Below are 17377 nucleotides of genomic sequence, written 5' to 3' on the forward strand. Positions count from 1 at the left end.
TCAAATAGCTGAATTCAGAGGATGAGCAGAAATAAAAGTTCCAATTGGCTTCATGCAAAGAGGTTAACAGATAAAACTTTTTTTTTTTTGTGCTAGTAGATCTTTCCATAGCAAAAACCAACATGCATTGCAGGAGCACTAAATCTCCTAGTAAAGTGTAAATCCCAGATGTCCTGACTGACAAATGTTGAGAAATGGAAAGCTTTTTGCAAAGGGAAGAAATGAAGGCGTGTCCAGGGGGAAGGAACACCCCAACAAAGCCTGGAACATGGGCACTACCATGCACCACAGCCAGAAGCTGGCACAGGTCTGCACAAATCAGTTTCAGCTCTGACTTCAGGTCTGATTGTGCAGATTGTATTTTTCTTAGGAGAACAATCACTCCCGAGTTCAGTTGTCCTTATCACAGTTATAACTGCAGTAGGGCTGAATTGCAGATTACCAAATTAGATAAAATGAAAACGTACAAACACCAGGAGGAGAGTACTGGAGTTGCCCTGTTACGAAATGAGAGGTGTTTTCATGGGTGGATGATAGTGTGGCCTTTTGTCACTGTGCTTAGACATGCTTGAGATTGAATAAACCTGGGCAAATGCTGAGAGTCAACTGAAGGAAAATGAAAGCCTTAGGCTAAAATACTTGAAAGGTGGGAAATAATTATGTTCAAGTGTTACTTGATGGTTTTGTTAAAGTGAGAGAGGAGAAGCTCAGCATTATGTTTTTCATTTTTTCATACCCAGTAACAGACAACCAGTTAGAAACAGGACCAGTGTAGGTTAGGTGATGGCAATAAAGTCCCTTGGGGCTTATTTATACCAGAGGACTTTTGCCATTTCAAGGATAAATGGTACAGCTAATCTGCTAGTCACCGAAGCAAGAACTGCTGACTGCTGCCAAAAAGCTGCTGTTTTCAGCATGACCAAAATAGGAAATTATGGAAATGATCAAAAAGGCCAACCCATACAGACTGGACAGCAGCAGAAAGCATGAACCAAATATGGAACTTACTAAATTAAAGGTTAAATGAAGCTGAAGTGAATCCCTTCCTTTCCCATTCCCTAAAAAAAAAGGTGGCACAGGGTTGATTCTCAAGGCTTTTCTCTTCCATATGTCTTCATGACATCTTACAGATGGCTCAGTGTCCAACAACGGAACAGTCACTTTGCTTCTCTTTATTTAATCAGGAATTAATAATAGTACAGTTTCAGTGGATGGAATAGAGAAATGGTGTGGAATTTTATAACCTTATGGGGGGGATGTATGTTAGGAATTGTGAATGGTTTCTGGCTGAATATTACTTGTCTGTATCATGCCATGTGCTTCAATTAAATGATTTAAAACATTTTGCTGAGTAGGTGTTTGGGAGCTCTTAAAGTAAACTGTGCTAAACTCCTCAAAACTAAGGGCTGTCGTGTGGAGCCACTGAGAGCTACCAGCAGGGAGGTAAAGCAGCTGGTAACTACATAGTGATGCATTACTACAGGATGTAACTGAGAAGAATTAAGTCCTTGAAATACAGGTTCCTGTACTAAACTAATTTTATATTAAAGTAGAAGTAAACTTACGGTGATTTCTTGAGTTGGTTTGGTTTTATTTGAGTTTTTTTTATACCTGTAGTATGGCTGGGAGGTGAGATTATTAGAGTTTAACTAAAGGAGTGATAAAATAACTAATTCTTAAAATAATTTCTCTTTTATTTTATTTGCTAGGTGGTAGTGGACACGGCACAGATTGAAAATAAAGAAGCCTATGCTCCTCAGATAAGTTTAGAAGGATCAAGAATTGTGGTGCAAGTTCCATCAACTTGGTAAATAAAAATACTGTATTGCAGATTGTGACTGAAATATATGGGGAAAATTGTTGCAGTACGAATGGAAGAGAGAATGTGCACAATTATGGCACAGCTTCCTGAAGTTCTTCTATCTGGACTGGTTGAACACCTCCATTCCTGATGGGCTGTACTTCAGCTGCCTCTGTAGGAGGCAAGGCAAGGGAGGCAGTGCTGGGGCACTTGGACTTGAAGAAAATGTAGAAGCTTGATGATAAAAGAGAAGGTTTCAAAAATAGTAATCTACCAGTACTCCTGTTGTGCTCTGCCCCAGCAGGTCCCAGCTGTAGCTCAGGAAGGCCAAGAATTGGCAGAGTTAGTGTGACAGCCTTTGCTCTTGCTCTTCTGGGCTGTTCTTCAAGGGCTGTCATGAACCATGGACCTCTGGGCTCCAAGAGCTGCTGTTCCTGCCAGTTTAGTTACCTGCCTAGGAAAGAATGGTTAATCTGCAGTTTGTGAGGATTTCTTCCTGTTCAAAACAGTGGGAATGGGAAGAAATGGGAGCACTTGTCTCTAACTTGGAAGCAGTCAGTGTTAGGAATTTCAGTCCAACAGCAGCTGATTCGCTTGGCTCCTTACAGGAGGCAGCCTGTTCCTAGTGGTGCTGCTGGCACGTGTAGGAGGAATGTGCTGGTGCTGTTTCCCGGGGAAGGAAGGGGGGTCCCGGCGCTGTTTCCCGGGAAGGAAGGAAGGGTCCCGGCGCTGTTTCCCGGGAAGGAAGGGGGGTCCCGGCGCTGTTTCCCGGGAAGGAAGGGGGGTCCCGGCGCTGTTTCCCGGGAAGGAAGGGGGGGTCCCGGCGCTGTTTCCCGGGAAGGAAGGGGGTCCCGGCGCTGTTTCCCGGGAAGGGAGGGGGGTCCCGGCGCTGTTTCCCGGGAAGGAAGGGGGGTCCCGGCGCTGTTTCCCGGGAAGGAAGGGGGGGTCCCGGCGCTGTTTCCCGGGAAGGAAGGGGGGTCCCGGCGCTGTTTCCCGGGAAGGCAGGGGGGTCCCGGCGCTGTTTCCCGGGGAAGGCAGGGGGGTCCCGGCGCTGTTTCCCGGGAAGGCAGGGGGGTCCCGGCGCTGTTTCCCGGGAAGGAAGGGGGGTCCCGGCGCTGTTTCCCGGGAAGGAAGGGGGGGTCCCGGCGCTGTTTCCCGGGAAGGAAGGGGGGTCCCGGCGCTGTTTCCCGGGAAGGCAGGGGGGTCCCGGCGCTGTTTCCCGGGAAGGAAGGGGGGTCCCGGCGCTGTTTCCCGGGAAGGAAGGGGGGTCCCGGCGCTGTTTCCCGGGAAGGAAGGGGGGTCCCGGCGCTGTTTCCCGGGAAGGAAGGGGGGGTCCCGGCGCTGTTTCCCGGGAAGGCAGGCTCCCGGCGCTGTTTCCCGGGAAGGCAGGGGGGTCCCGGCGCTGTTTCCCGGGAAGGCAGGGGGGTCCCGGCGCTGTTTCCCGGGAAGGAAGGGGGTCCCGGCGCTGTTTCCCGGGAAGGAAGGGGGGTCCCGGCGCTGTTTCCCAGGGAAGGCAGGCTCCCGGCGCTGTTTCCCGGGAAGGAAGGGGGGTCCCGGCGCTGTTTCCCGGGAAGGAAGGAAGGCTCCCGCTGTTTCCCGTGGGTCGCTGCCGGGGTAGCGCCTCCTGCTGCCGCCCGGCGGCACCGCGGGGCCACTGAGGAGAGGTCGCAGGCCCGCACGGTCCCGGCTCAGAGACAGCTTCCCCTCAGTGCTGGATATGCGGAATCATCTCCTCATGGACTCTGCCAGGCTCAGGCTCTCGCGTATTCCAGAAACGGGTGTTGTGTGTTTGGTGGTTGTTGCTGCTGTGCCTGAACTGTGCCTGCTAAAGAGCTCGTCAGTGTTGATTTTGTTGATTTCAATACACTGTACTGCTGAACCTCACAGTTAGATTAGCTGTGTGTTCCACAGCAGGCAGAGACTGCTCAGGCTGCAGCCCAGGAACCCCCAGGCATTCATGTGTTGTTCTGCAGGAGTGCAGCAATTGGCCTTCTGTATTCTGACTGATATGGTAGAATTGTTTAATGTAAAAAATGAACGGTTTTGTTTCTAATTTAAACTTAATAATGGCAGGTGTCTGAAAGAAGATCCAGCTACGATGTCTTTGCTACAGAGGAGTCTGGATCCAGAGAAGACTTTGGGACTGGTAGATGTGCTCTATACTGCTGTGTTTGATACACACAGGTGGAAGGAAGGAAGGTACATCTCTTTTCTACTTCCAACTAAGCTGTCATTGCTGAATGATCTGTGCTGAGGGGTTTGATTGTACCAGCTCATCTGAAGGGGAAAACAGGAGTCAAACTGAGAGTGAGACATTGTTATTTCCCACAGATATGTTCTGGGTACATCCAGAGATACAGGAAGTTGCTTAAAACCAAACCAGCAGCTTATCCAAGGGTAAAAAAGTATTTGCTTCTTTCTTACAAAAATACTTGATTTATATTAAATTGGTCTCCATTTAGGTCTTGAAGCACAATTAAAATCTAGCACAATAAAAAGGAATGGAAAGTATTGCAAATACGAGGAATAATTTACTTTGTTACCTTAAGAAGTAGCTGGTGGACTTGGCAGTCTTTGCCGTTGTTTCTTTCTTGAGCTATTATTGAAATACACATTTTCCCCCAAAGTTCCCAATCAGTTATGTATTAGGTGGTTTGATATACATGTTTTTTGTTGATGCAGGGAGCAAGCTTTGCCTTGTATTCAGATCCAGTTACAGCGTGAAATCTCAGACTTTGGGAGCCAAGTTGACATGCCATCGGGGAATGGAAGCAAATCTTCAGGGGGTCTGCAAAAGACATTCTCAAAACTGACTTCACGGTTTACAAAAAAAACTTCCTGCACCAGTACAAGTAACACAGGAAGTTATTCAATCCCCAATACACCTTCAAAAAATGTCTTCATAAGTTCCAGCTCAGAGGAGAAAGCTAAAATGCCTGCTAACATGGACGCACGGTTGCAGAACATTCTGAACATTGGTAACTTCCCTCGGACCGCAGATCCCCTGCAGTCAGTTCAGAGCACAAATAACCAGCTCGTCAATGGGTTTCTAGTGGAAAGACGGGACAGCTTCTTCAAACCAGATGATGGCAAGGATGACAAAGGTATGAATTTACCAACTGACCAAGAAATGCAGGATGTTATAGATTTCTTGTCTGGTTTTAACATGGGCAAATCCCAGCAGACTTCTCCGATGGTGAAAAGAAGGAACTCTGTTGCATCCTCTACAGCAACAGAGCAAAAGTCAGGAGCAGTTCAACAGCAGCCGCAGTCTGTGTCTCACACCCCACTGCATCCTCCTCAGCAAGGCTTGTCCCAGCAGCAGTCCCAAAAGCAGCAGCAGCAGCAGCAAATGCAGTATTACCAACCCTTGCTTCAACCTATTGGACCACAGCAACGTGTACCTGCCAAATGGCTCAGTAATTCTTCACAGCAGCAAGCCCCGGCTGTTGGAGCTGGGTTGTCTCATATAAATCAGTGGAACAATCCTGGTTTTTCAGATTTAAGCTCTGATTTGTACAGCTTGGGTCTTGTGAGCAGCTATATGGACAATATGATGTCAGAGATGTTAGGACAGAAACCACAAGGACCTAGAAACAACACATGGCCAAATCGTGACCAAACTGATGGAGTGTTTGGGATGTTGGGAGAAATCCTGCCCTTTGACCCTGCAGGTGTGTGTCTTTTCCTTTATTATGCTTTTTGTAAGGGTCCTTTGTGTGAATACTGTGAAAAATTGCTGGCAATAACTGTCATTTCCTCGTGCTGCCCACCAGATGTAAGGGTGCTGGCCAATGCGAGCAGGGATTTGTGTGTGTGCCTATTTGCTTTTTTAACAGAAGGTGATCTTAAAACTCTCATTAATAAGCAAGCATGGGAACTAACTCACATGTTTCTTGTGCCAGTTGTAGTAGTTCTGACCTTTCCTATGTGGAGCACAGCAGAGTACTGAAATGATACTTACAGATGATGTTCCTCATGTTCTTAGTTTGTAAAATGGTTTAAAATCAAAACCTTGAGTGCAGGTGTTTTCCCTCTCCTCAAAATTATTCTTCCTGCTTTTTACCAGTCTTGTGACCTGAAGATAAGCCAGGTTGCATCTTTCCCATATCCCCACATTCTCCCTCCATTGCTCCCCAGTTCCATGGGACTCATACTGGTTCCTGTTCTGCAGATGGTTCTGCAATGAAAAGCTTGGATGTCAAAGGATTAGAGACTAAAGAGCAAGTGCCATGAGGTTTGCCACATGTGTTTGGACCACTAGTAAATTGTAGATATAGATTAATTATTCATTCTCAAAGATGAAATGAGATAAAATTCTAGAGTCATAAGCAAATAGCTACAGATCAAGAAACCGACTGTGGAATCTAAGAGGATTGATCCCTATGTGGGCCATTGGCTTGGAAGCTGGACTTGATGATCTTTGTGGGCCTTTTCCAACTCAGAATATTCTGTGATTCTGATGGTAGTGTTAAGAACAACTTACACAGCTGCTACCTTGTAAATGTAACTTCTGTTGGCCTTGAACACAGCTGTCAGAATGTTGTAGTGTGCATTTATGGCAACTGCCAGGCGGGAGGAGCAGGAGAACAGGGAAACCTTTTATCAAAGTAGGGCTCAGTTTCCCGTGCTCATTTGCACTCATCTGTGTTTGGAATGTGGAGGCGTCTCAAACCAGCTCCTCTGACTCATAATTATGATAGTTATTTTGTCAACTTAGTTGATAAATTAGTGGAGTTTCTACAGCAAAAACAGCACCACAGTTATGTTGTTGCTTAACAACTGTAAGTCTGAATTAGCATCATCTTTCTTAAACAGAGTGTAGACTGAAGGATTATCACAGCCTCTAAGGAAGGACAAAATTATTTTCAGCAAGCACTAAATCCACGTGTGCTAGGGAAAAGAAAGCAGGTATGCAAAGGACTGGCATTTCCAGCATTTTGAATCCATTCTATTTCTGTGGTATTTTCCTTTTGCTCTACATAAAACTACTTGTTTTTTTCCATTTAATTAATGTCAAGGACATAGAAAGTGGTACTTGGAAAAGGTGACTTACTCAAGTTCATAAATGGTGCTCAGTGGATTAAGATACACACTTCTGCAGTTGTAGTGATAAGTAAACAGTATTTTTCACAGATCTGGAGTTTAAAAAAACTAAAACCAAACAAAAATCCTTCCAACTGAATACTTTTCCACTGGAAAGAACATTTCTTCATAGAACTTACCAGGTTGAGCTGTGGTGTAGAAATTTTCATTTTAAGCTTTAGTGTAGTACAAAAAGCTGTAAAACAGAAAATGGTTTTTCATTTTCAGGCTGTACCCTAGGACTGTACATTTGTAATTTGAAACAAACTACATTACTTTTTTGATAAATACTTTTAGAGTCTGAAAATGATGTCTTTCTTCAGATGCAAAACTGCTGATTAACAGTTTATAAAATCCATGGTTTTTCATGTTGAAGGCTTAACTAGTCTCAGAAATGTATTTTGTAGTATTTTTATCATCACTAAGAACTTGAAGGAATATTGCAATAAGAGATAGCAGAAGGAATGTTGGTAACTCCAATCTTTTGGAGTAAAAAAACTATCTGATAAAAAACTGTTCACATGATGTTTTCAGTGAGGTAAGAATTAACACAAGTTTCTATTTTGAATATACCAGCACTTTAGCACTTAATGCTGTCCACGGGTAAAAAATGCCTGGATGTCCTTCAGAGTCCATATAGACTATATTCTTAGATCTGAGGAACTGTCTGGCTTCCAGCCTCATCTTAAACAGACACAAAGATATTTCAGAGGGAGAACAAGCACTAGTGGGGATGTTTTGTTCCTAGATGGCTCTCAGCCCTTGCTTGATAAAGGATGCAGAGAAACAAAGTTATCTTCTTCACTGTCTTTTTAATTTGCATCCAGCAAAACACTGTGGAGCTCTTTTCTGGATGTGTCAAATGAGAACAAGGAAACCTATCTTCTAAATGCAGTATTGAATGTAGGGAGCTGTCAGATGAAAGAGATTTCTGCTTTGTGAGCTGTGCATGATTGTTGGATGTTCTTCAGTCTTCACTCTTAATCTCAAACTGAGACTGGCAAGCCAGTGGCTCATTAGTTCCCACTGCAATTACTGTGCATGTAGTCTAGACATTTTCCATAAATCCAGCCAGATTGCCAAGTTTTTTCCCAGGGAAGAAAAAAATAAAGGCAAAAGCAAGAGAAGCTGTGGAAGCTCAGTTACGGTGACTCATATCAGCAGTCTTCTGAATACAGCAACTGCTTGCTCTGATCAATGGAGCATTTGAAGCACTTGCATTAAGGCTTTTGCTGTGTCTGCTCAAAACCGTGCTTTTTCCTTATTGGATGCCTGGGACACATAAAGCACATTGAGAATGGAAGAATTTTTAAATTACTACTTTTTTCTGTAAAATACAATTATTATTCTGAAATATTTTGTAGGTCAGGATCAGAAAGTTTTCAAGATGGTCTCATCCTTGTAGGAAGGAGGCAGTTTTGGCAGTCTGTGTTCTAATATGAGCTGAGATTCTCATTTCCCAAGTAAGCAGGATCGCAACATAGGTGGAAATCATGTTGCACTCTGGTATCAGCTACAGTAATTGTTCTGCTCTTTTTCACTGAGCATGGATAAATGTACAGACAGGGTCAGTTTCATCAGTGTCTGCTGATGGATGTTGGACCTTTCAGCGTAGACATGATCATAGTACAAACACAATTTCCCTGATGGAATGCAAGGGGCAGGTGTACTTCCATGTGATAATTATTATCCACCACAGATGCTGTGTATCTAATTTTTGTAAAACATTTCCTGTTCAGTGTCCTTCACTGCTCTGTGAAGACCTATCCACTACTGGTTGCCATTTATCATCAGGGAGGGAATTACTTTGTTGTGGGGTATGGTCAAACCTAAAGGATTGAAAGTGCAGCAGAAACAGCTGAGTGTCAGCAATGGACTTGTTGGTTTCTTTCATTCAGTTGGCTCTGATCCAGAGTTTGCTCGCTATGTTGCTGGGGTGAACCAGGCTATGCAACAGAAGAGGCAAGCACAGCATGTCCGTCGTCCAAGCACCACGCGTGGCAACTGGCCTCTTCCTGATGATCCTCATAAAACCTGGCCCTTTCCTGAGTATTTCACAGAGGGGTAAGAGACTGGACAGGCTGTATGTTTTTATTGTATGAGTTTATTTTGCACCCACAATGTGGCAGAATGTGGGAATACTGGGTGTTTTTTCCAGTTGCTGCTGCACTTCAGTGTCAAGAATGAGCAATATGAGCTTTGCTGATCCCGAGGCACTGACATGCTTGATGTCATCTTTAGAGTGGAATGGATTCCGGGACTCCAGCAGAGGAAATAAGGAATTTATAGCATAAATGCATTCAGGGTGGTTTTCTTTGAGTATTTTGAAAACAACTTTTAAGACCTAGTTTTGATGAAAAGTGATGCTGTCAAAGTTGTGGTGCCTGACTGAATTCAGTTTTGCAGATTTTAGCCACTTAATCTTGCTACTGAAAGGCAGGTACCTCACAGCAGGTACATTTGTAGTTCTTAATCTCTTCCAAATCATAACTACGTACTGCAGCAGAAGTGTTTCAAGAATCTTTGTCCATCTGTAATAAAATGTAACAGCTGTGACTCTAGCATAAAACCAGTAGGATGGGTATGTGTTCTAGCTCAGTTTTGCAGTGAAAAAGTCGAGTACTTAGTGATTCCAAACCCAAGCATCACTTATTTCTCCTTCTTTTACAGGAGAGGTGCTTCTTATTAATATAATTATTTTAGTAAAATACATATAAATAGGCTGTAACAGACAGAGCAGTTAATGTGACCACTCAGAGGTAGATAAGTGAAAGTGTTTGTATTACTGGCACATTTTACCAAGTACTGAAATTCGTGCTCCGAGGTATCACCTGTGACAAAGATTCAGCACAACTGTGGCACACAGTCTGGACCAGGCACTGTAAATACGAGGACTAATACAACTTTCTGTCTTGCAGTGATGTGACAAACAGCTGGTCTGGTACTCAAGGAGACTCTGCCAGCTCAAGTGATGAGACCTCCTCAGCTAACGGAGACAGTTTGTTCTCCATGTTCTCAGGGCCAGACCTTGTTGCTGCTGTAAAGCAGAGGAGGTAAGGAAAATGAACAGAAATAAACAACTTTATAAGATTCCTTTTGTTTATATATCATTTCATTTGAGTAGCCAGACAAAAGAAATTCCTGCCAATGAGACAAATCTACACAAACATGAGTTTGTGTACTACACTGGTGATGTGGACCAGTGGATTCCCAAAGTCAGTTGTATTAGCAGCTTTCTCCTTGTACAAGCACATGTGCAAACAGCCAGCTGTTCACTGAGGGTATGTTAGAAAAGGTCTGATGCTTTCCCTCTTCCATGAGAGTCTCCTTTGGATGCCACTTCCTGGGGCATTACGGGACCCTCACTGAACTGGTCTGGCAGAGAGTGCCTGGCTGCAGCTGGGCCGTGCCTGACGTGGTGCATTTGGATGCCAACGAGTGCCTTCCTGGCCTCAGCTGCAGCTCCGTGGCACTGGGGAGAAGCTGCTGCTAACCTTGTGTGGACTTGTCTCACCTCGGTGGCTGCTGCTGCTATTCTGGGAGTTGCAAATACACACCTGCTTAGTCCTTTATTTCTCACAGTAGGAAGAGGATGCCAAATTGCCTTGGTAAATAATTTTGGTAGCGGAAAAACCAAGCCAGGGTTTTCAACTACGAACAATCCACTTCTATCAGGAGTGTGAATTAGAGCAATTCTGCTTTTCTAAAGGGCTGGAACCTCAGTGATTCCACTGCAGATGGTAGTTAGAACAATAGTAACAAAAGGCACAAGATGAAGCATGAATACCAACCCAAATCCAGTCTGGGATTGTTCTCTCAAACTATTTTTCAGTCTTTTCTAAAAATGAAGTAAGTGGCCAAATATTCTGGCTTTGTTTACAATCACAGAACAATTTGGAGTCAATACATAGATACAAGATTGTCTGTCTGCTTTATGGTGAATGGGAAATAAGTCAGTGCCAGTTTCTCACAGATTCTACCTGGATAGCTATTTTTGTAAGCATTGTCAGAAAGGAATCAACCGAAAGAGTAGCTACTTTCTGAATCTTTACACTTAATAGGGAGGGAACAAAAATTGAGCTTCAATGAATGTTAAATTGAAATTAATGGGAAAGAGCCATCTCATAAACAGTCACAGAAAAAGTAGTAATTATTTTTATTTATTAAAAAAAACAGCAGGGAAGGAAAACACAGCAATAAATAAAGGGTGACTTACTGTGCCAAGCCAGTAGATCGCTAGAAATTGATCATGGAGCAAGAAGAAAAACCTGTGGTTTATGTAGTGCTCTGAAGAGCAGAAGGTTTCCAAAGAGGGTGCTTCATTGACCAAAAATGTCAGGTGAAGTAACAGTACTACTGTCTCCTGGTACTTGTAGGAAGAACAGTGTTCTAGAGGTGAGGGCTGACACCGGAGCTAAAGCTGGGCACTAAGAGGAGGTAGAAGGGAGTTGAGTGTGCTAAAGCTGACCTGCAAAGGGCTGCTTACCCGTGGAAGCCTGACTGGAGCATGCTAATTGGGGTTTTTTTACAAAAAGGATGAAATGAAAGGCTGTGCTTTAGTCCAAACCCATGCCCTTAAGCACTTCTCCTAAAAAAGAAAAAAAAAGACCAAAAAACCCAAGAAAAAAAAAATCTTCCAGAACATATGTGTGGCCAAGGACTTCTATTTGATAACTAGGCACCAGGCCACAAATTTAAAGTGAAGGTAGAACATCTTTCCTCAGTAAAATCACTGTGCTTCAGCAGATGCTTCACTTGCTCAACTGTTCTTTTGTGTTGTCTGTTATTTCAGAAAAGATACTTAAAAAACCCAAAAAAACAAAAGAAACCCAGCCACAAGAGCAGGTAACAGAAGAAAAACCACAATTTCTGGCAGATTTCTTCCAAGTGGGCAAAAGTCTATCCCAGCTTCCTTTCACCTCCCCAAAAATGTTTAAGTGTATCTCCAAGAACTACTGCACTGTCAAGTCCCTGACAATTTCTGTATTGTTGCTTTTACCTGTACTGAACAAAAAGTACACGAAACCAGATGTTTCTGAAAACACATGCACTGAAAAACAGTACTGTAGGCTGCCAGGTTGACAGACTGAAACCACGGAATGCTCTGTGCCAGTGGCAGATTAATGAGGGTGACTCATTTAAAACCAAAAAGTAAATGTCTCTCTCTTTCTGGGCAGAAAACACAGCAGTGGTGAACAGGAACCCAGCACGCTGCCATCGCCTCCTCTTCTCTCTGCAGCAGATGACCGCAGTCAGGTGAGCTCAGCGTGGCTTTGCTTAGTCCTTTCTCCTCCTGGCATTTGGGGGTGGGCCTGCACGAGGCAGACAACCAGAAAAGCATCTGTATCTCCAGATTGCTTACTTCAGTGAGAACCTAAACCATCTGCACTCAAGTAGCATGAGATGCTTTTGTCAAAGCCACCAAGCTTAAATACTAAAATTGGAAGTCACTTATCTTTCTCCCTTTTAGTGGGGCCACTGTGTGGCATGCTGAAGTAAATGTTTTTTAACAGGCAGATATTTTAAGATAGAGAGTGCTATATGTATGCATCAGTTCTGCTTTCAAATATAAACTAATCTTGTGAAAATATCTTAAGGAGGTGATAAGGTGACAGACATGTTAAGTATTGTCTCAAAAAACCCAAATCAACCCCAAGTGATATCATTTTCTCAGGATAACAAGACCAAAACCTGGCCTCCCAAGGCCCCGTGGCAGCACACATCCTCTGTGCCGAGCACGCTGCCCAGCCAGAGCACGTCCCTGTACCCCATGAGCAGCCCCGTGAGCCAGTGGAGCGACACCATGCAGATGCTCCAGTCGCCCATGTGGGCCAGCGACTGCGGCCCAGCAGCCGGCATCTCCTCCAGCTTCGCCTACGCGCAGCAGCAGCAGCAATCCCAACAGGCTTCCCAGCACAAACAGATGAACAAGGGCTTTAAATCTTTCCCAGTAAAGCATGAACGCAGACCATCTTACCTGCACCAGTACTAACTGCTTTTCATACTGGAAAATGCAGCACAGGGCCAAATGAAAATTAATTACTTTCATTCACAGTGGTGTGTTGGCTATATCCTGTTTCTTTCTTGATGTGGGATTGAGGGGGTTTGGGTGAGATAGACAAACTCTCGAATTCTGATTTACAGTGCTGAGCAAATATGGCCAATATGTTTGGTGTACATGAAACAGCCCAAAACTGTGATGTAGAAATGCTTTTAAAAATGCGTAATTGCCTTTACTTTCAAGACATTTTTTTTTCTAAAAAGAACTGCTGAAGGACTACCATACAAGAAACACTGTATTTTATAGCTATTTTTCATATAGATTTATAGTTAAAACATCTTACTGAAACACACTGAATATGTTGAAGCAAATATATAGTGGTCACTTTGCTCAACGCTGTTTGTGTTTAAATTTATAAAGGACAAGCTGTAGAGCCTTTGTATTCTCCATTACAGCCTGTGGGCAGCTTTTTTAAAATGGAGGGCAACAGCAGCTTTTCCTGTGCCACACAAGCGAGTTCATTTGAGAACTGCTGCAGAACCAGCTGCAAAACCGAGTTTTGTGGCAGTTTCCTTACTCTAGGCGAAGATCAGCAGAACCACTCAGCCTTGTGTCGCCAACGTTACCTGAGCTGCTTGACACAGATGGCACCTGTGTGGACAGTGGGGCCCTGGTTCTCCCACAAACAGTGTCCTATGGCTGCCTTTGGCCAAAGGCATTATCCACACGGTGCTCCTGCAGTGTGTGAAAGCAAAGCCTGAGAGACTACTTGCATTTATTTAAAGTCTTATTTCAGATGCTACAGTTGATTAAAAATTGTGAGCTGGCTCAGAAGATACTAAAACTGAAATGTGGGGTAGCAGTTAGTTAAAAGAACATTATTTTTTTTAAAAGGATAAAGTAATTATTTGCAGTCAATATGTGCCATTAAGTGAACCTGTGGAATTAGGAATAATCTTCCAACCAAAGTGGATCGGGGAGAGTGACTGGTGCTTACAAATTGAAGAACAATGGTAAATATATGTATACCTATCCCACTGTATATGAATTGAGATTACAGAAGATTCTTTATATAGTTAGAGCTTATTTAAATTTTCATATTTCATCTTTGAAAGAGTCTAAAAACCACAATATTTTCTGGTATAAGAGTTTTGACAGTATTAATCTTATTTTTGTATTTTTCTTAAGTCATATCATTCTAATATGTTAACTACTAGTAAAATGGGTTATTAGTTCTAACTACATAATTTTTCAATGAAGATAAAGCACATTTTTTTTGTTTTGGTTTTACAAACTAAGTACATCTATATCTAAAGATACCAAAAATAAATACATTATATATATATATAAATAAAAAGTATACACAACACTAAAACTATTAAACATTTGGGTATTTAAAACCCATCCACCTTTTTTGTTTGTATGGTGACGGGCTCTATTTGCAGGCCCAGATTGTTACCTTTTGTGCTGTTTGAGGATGCCAATGTTGCCTGTATTTATGATATTGTCACCATGTTTTCTGAAACTTCATACTTACCATGTTTACAAAGATTTGTTTGCTGTACATAGACTTTTTACAGTAATGTGCTTTGCACAATCAGTGTGGCTTCTGTCTGTAAATTGTTAATGGTCTGTACTACTATAATTTTGAAAACCCTCCACTGAAAATGTTAGTGGTTATTAACTTGATGAATGGTTTTGAGTTTCCTAAATCTTGTTGTTTAGATCTAATATTAAATCCCAAATTTGGTTGTACTTACTTGGTTATTCATACTAAGACCAAAATGGAAGTTAATGAAAATACTTAATTTTGAACTTTTTTCCTAACAAGTGCCAAAATGATTGCTATAGTTTTTGCAGTTTATTCATAATTACAAATGCTGGCAAGTTTCTGGACCTACATAAGTGAATTGTGAAAACAAAGAAAGTTTGTCTGCATTTTGACCACGGTGGGTGCTACTCTGTCCTTTGCTTCCGATTGTTCTGAACACTGGTAATTTTAAGAATTGTTGCACTTGGCAAATGAGTCTTGCCCTTAAACTTCACTTACACTGCCAAGTGCAAGGGTTTGGTGCTTAGTTAACTTACCCTTATTGCAGTGCTTCTTGTGAATAGCTAACGCTTCTGAACTGGAACTGTACAGTTTGTATTTTAAAGCTTCTGTAAAAGTAAACTATTTGCTTTATTAAAGATATACATTTGATAGGTCATACCTGTTTAAAATATGCACCTTGCTGAAAATGAGCAGCACCTTAAACTGTAACTTTGGTTTGTAAACAAAGATCTTATTTCATTAACATGGGATTATTTAACAGTTTGAAAATTGTCAACTGCCTACTTACTGACTCTATCATATAAAAACAAACTTTATGCACAGTCCAATCTTTAAAGCTGCTTTCTCAAGTGATAGCACAGAAGAACATGGTACAGACAATGCTTCAGCAGGGTCTTTGAACCAGTAGCACAGATGAACATTGTCAAAATCACATTACTTGAATTTTTAGGAATCAGAGGGTAAATAACTTTGATGGGAGTAAGCAAAAAGTAAACTCTATCCCACTCCCTGCTGTGATCAAGGCTATTAGATTAGTGTGTGTTAATGGTTTAACTGGAATGCTGTATGCAAGGTCTGCAAAGCTGCTTTCTTCCTTCCGGGATAGGAGCACACAAGCATGCAGCTGGCCAGCAGTGCTGGCACTACCCAGGCAGCACATGAACCTGTTCTGATTATGCAAGAATTGACTTGTTTACAGAGCATTTCAAGCACAGAGGAAAAGCCTTGATAAACTTGGGCAAAAGCTTCCTAAAATAATGGCTTGGTTTCTCCCTTGTGCGTAATTGCTGAGTGGTGTGGCAATCCCCCCTGGCAATCCCAGGAAAGTTAACGCTTCTGTTTCACTAAATCACTGAGCAGCTCCTTTGTTCATGTATTACATTAATTCAGAATATACTACACCTTGCAAAGAACATCTTTAGTTTATTTAGCACAATTCTTCTCATACAGGATACAAAAGAGTCTACTGCTTTTATATATGGAACACATGCCTGACTTTGTCATGTTGGAGGTAGGAGGCACCTAGGGTAATGTTTGCCTTGTTATTATAGAACCTTACTCATCAAACAGGCTCTGCTTCCCATAGTGTACTTCTGGGAATAGCCTGGTTGTCAGGACAGCACTGAACTGAGCTTTGCAGAGGGAAAAAGGAATGTGATAATTATCATTCTTAAGCTGTGTTAGTTACACTAACAGGGGAAAAGCTGCCTAATACTACATTGAAAACTACATTCACATTTTAAACACAGGAGTACAGATCGCTTTTTACATGCTTTTTTCAAACCCACATCTTGCCTCTCAAAGTGGGACTCTAAACTATTTCTACATCCTCTGAAAGCAGTACTGCTCACGTCCAGGTATTGCAGTCACTCTGCAGGCTTCTGCGTGCTGGGTGGAGTGGCATCAGCAATTGTAGCTAAATAAATGAGGTTTCTGTGCAGGATATGCTGGTACCTATGAGAAGAGGAAACACAGGATCTGGGAGACACGTTCTTTTCTAGACAACTACCCATACTTGGACTTGTGTAAACTGATCAGTATTTGCAGTTAGGGAAAAAAAATACCAAACTAGAATAATGAATCAGGGGAAACTTAGCGTGTTCTGAATCCCAGTACAGTGCACTGAACTGCACTCGGCAGCCGAGCATGTGCTACTACCCAACTTCGATGGGAAGTAGGACATGCAGCTCGCAATCGTCAAGGCTGCAGAACGGCAGCAGAGTAGGAGAAGACAGAGCTGCCTGCCGGGCTGGTGTGAGCAGCTGCAGCGGGTCCCCCGCAGGTTCCGGAGCTGCAGAGCCGCCGTCTGGCTGCCCGGTTCTGACACCACTCGGTGTGGCACACACGGGCAGGGAGGGCAGAGCGGGCGTCACAAGAACGCTGAGCAAACACCCTGAACAAGGCGGAAGGGTCACTCCGTGCTTTATGAGTCTCTGAAAATTATTTTGGGGAAATCCCTTTGTAAGCCCAGACGTATTTTCTTCTTAGCGGTGGGAAAGGTCTGGGAGTTCGACTCGCGTTTTACTCCCGTTACTGACACCCGAGCCCCCAGCGCTCCGCCCTGTCCGCCCGCGCCGGTTTCTTACTGCACGCAGTCGGTGGCGCGGCCCTTGCTCTGGTACTCCACGATGCACCGGATCAGCTGGTCGTTCTCTTCCAGCAGCTGCGGCACAGAGCGCTGTCACCGCCCGCCCCGGCCTCCGTCCCGCCCCGGCCGGCAGGGCCGGCTCTGCCCCAAGCGGGCCGGAAGGGCCCGCGTCACGGTCCGGCTCAGTCCCGGCTCCGTCCCAGCCCAGTTTCGCTCACCCGCTGCAGCGTCTCCTGGTTCACCTCCGCCTTCCCGCGCAGCCGCTCCGGCACGAACGCCACGGACATGGCGGCTGCCGGCTGAGGGGGCCCAGCGGCCCCGCCCCGCGGCCGCGCACGCGCGCTGGGG

General features: G+C 43.7%; 2 protein-coding genes across 3 annotated transcripts in view; one reads left to right on the forward strand and one right to left on the reverse strand.

Moving 5' to 3' along the window:
* Positions 1-15090, forward strand: part of GARRE1 (granule associated Rac and RHOG effector 1) — a 58431-nt gene extending 43341 nt beyond the window's left edge. For both annotated transcript variants that reach the window (XM_069026480.1, XM_069026481.1), the window contains exons 8-14: positions 1710-1807; positions 3875-4000; positions 4484-5475; positions 8785-8950; positions 9805-9939; positions 12064-12142; positions 12561-15090. In XM_069026480.1, the coding sequence (XP_068882581.1) occupies positions 1710-1807; positions 3875-4000; positions 4484-5475; positions 8785-8950; positions 9805-9939; positions 12064-12142; positions 12561-12878 (1914 nt within the window). In that variant the 3' untranslated portion in view covers positions 12879-15090. The remainder of the gene's footprint in view (positions 1-1709; positions 1808-3874; positions 4001-4483; positions 5476-8784; positions 8951-9804; positions 9940-12063; positions 12143-12560) is intronic.
* A 754-nt stretch (positions 15091-15844) lies between these two features.
* On the reverse strand, positions 15845-17361 carry SS18L2 (SS18 like 2). Its single transcript, XM_069026483.1, has 3 exons — positions 17248-17361; positions 17028-17104; positions 15845-16395 (listed from the first exon to the last, which is right to left on the reverse strand). Exons 1-3 carry the CDS (start codon positions 17314-17316, stop codon positions 16308-16310), a joined length of 234 nt encoding a protein of 77 aa, XP_068882584.1. The 5' UTR covers positions 17317-17361; the 3' UTR covers positions 15845-16307.
* Positions 17362-17377: the final 16 nt, after the last annotated feature.

The sequence above is a fragment of the Aphelocoma coerulescens genome, chromosome 11 (assembly GCF_041296385.1).
Source record: "Aphelocoma coerulescens isolate FSJ_1873_10779 chromosome 11, UR_Acoe_1.0, whole genome shotgun sequence".
Taxonomy (NCBI): Eukaryota; Metazoa; Chordata; class Aves; order Passeriformes; family Corvidae; genus Aphelocoma; species Aphelocoma coerulescens.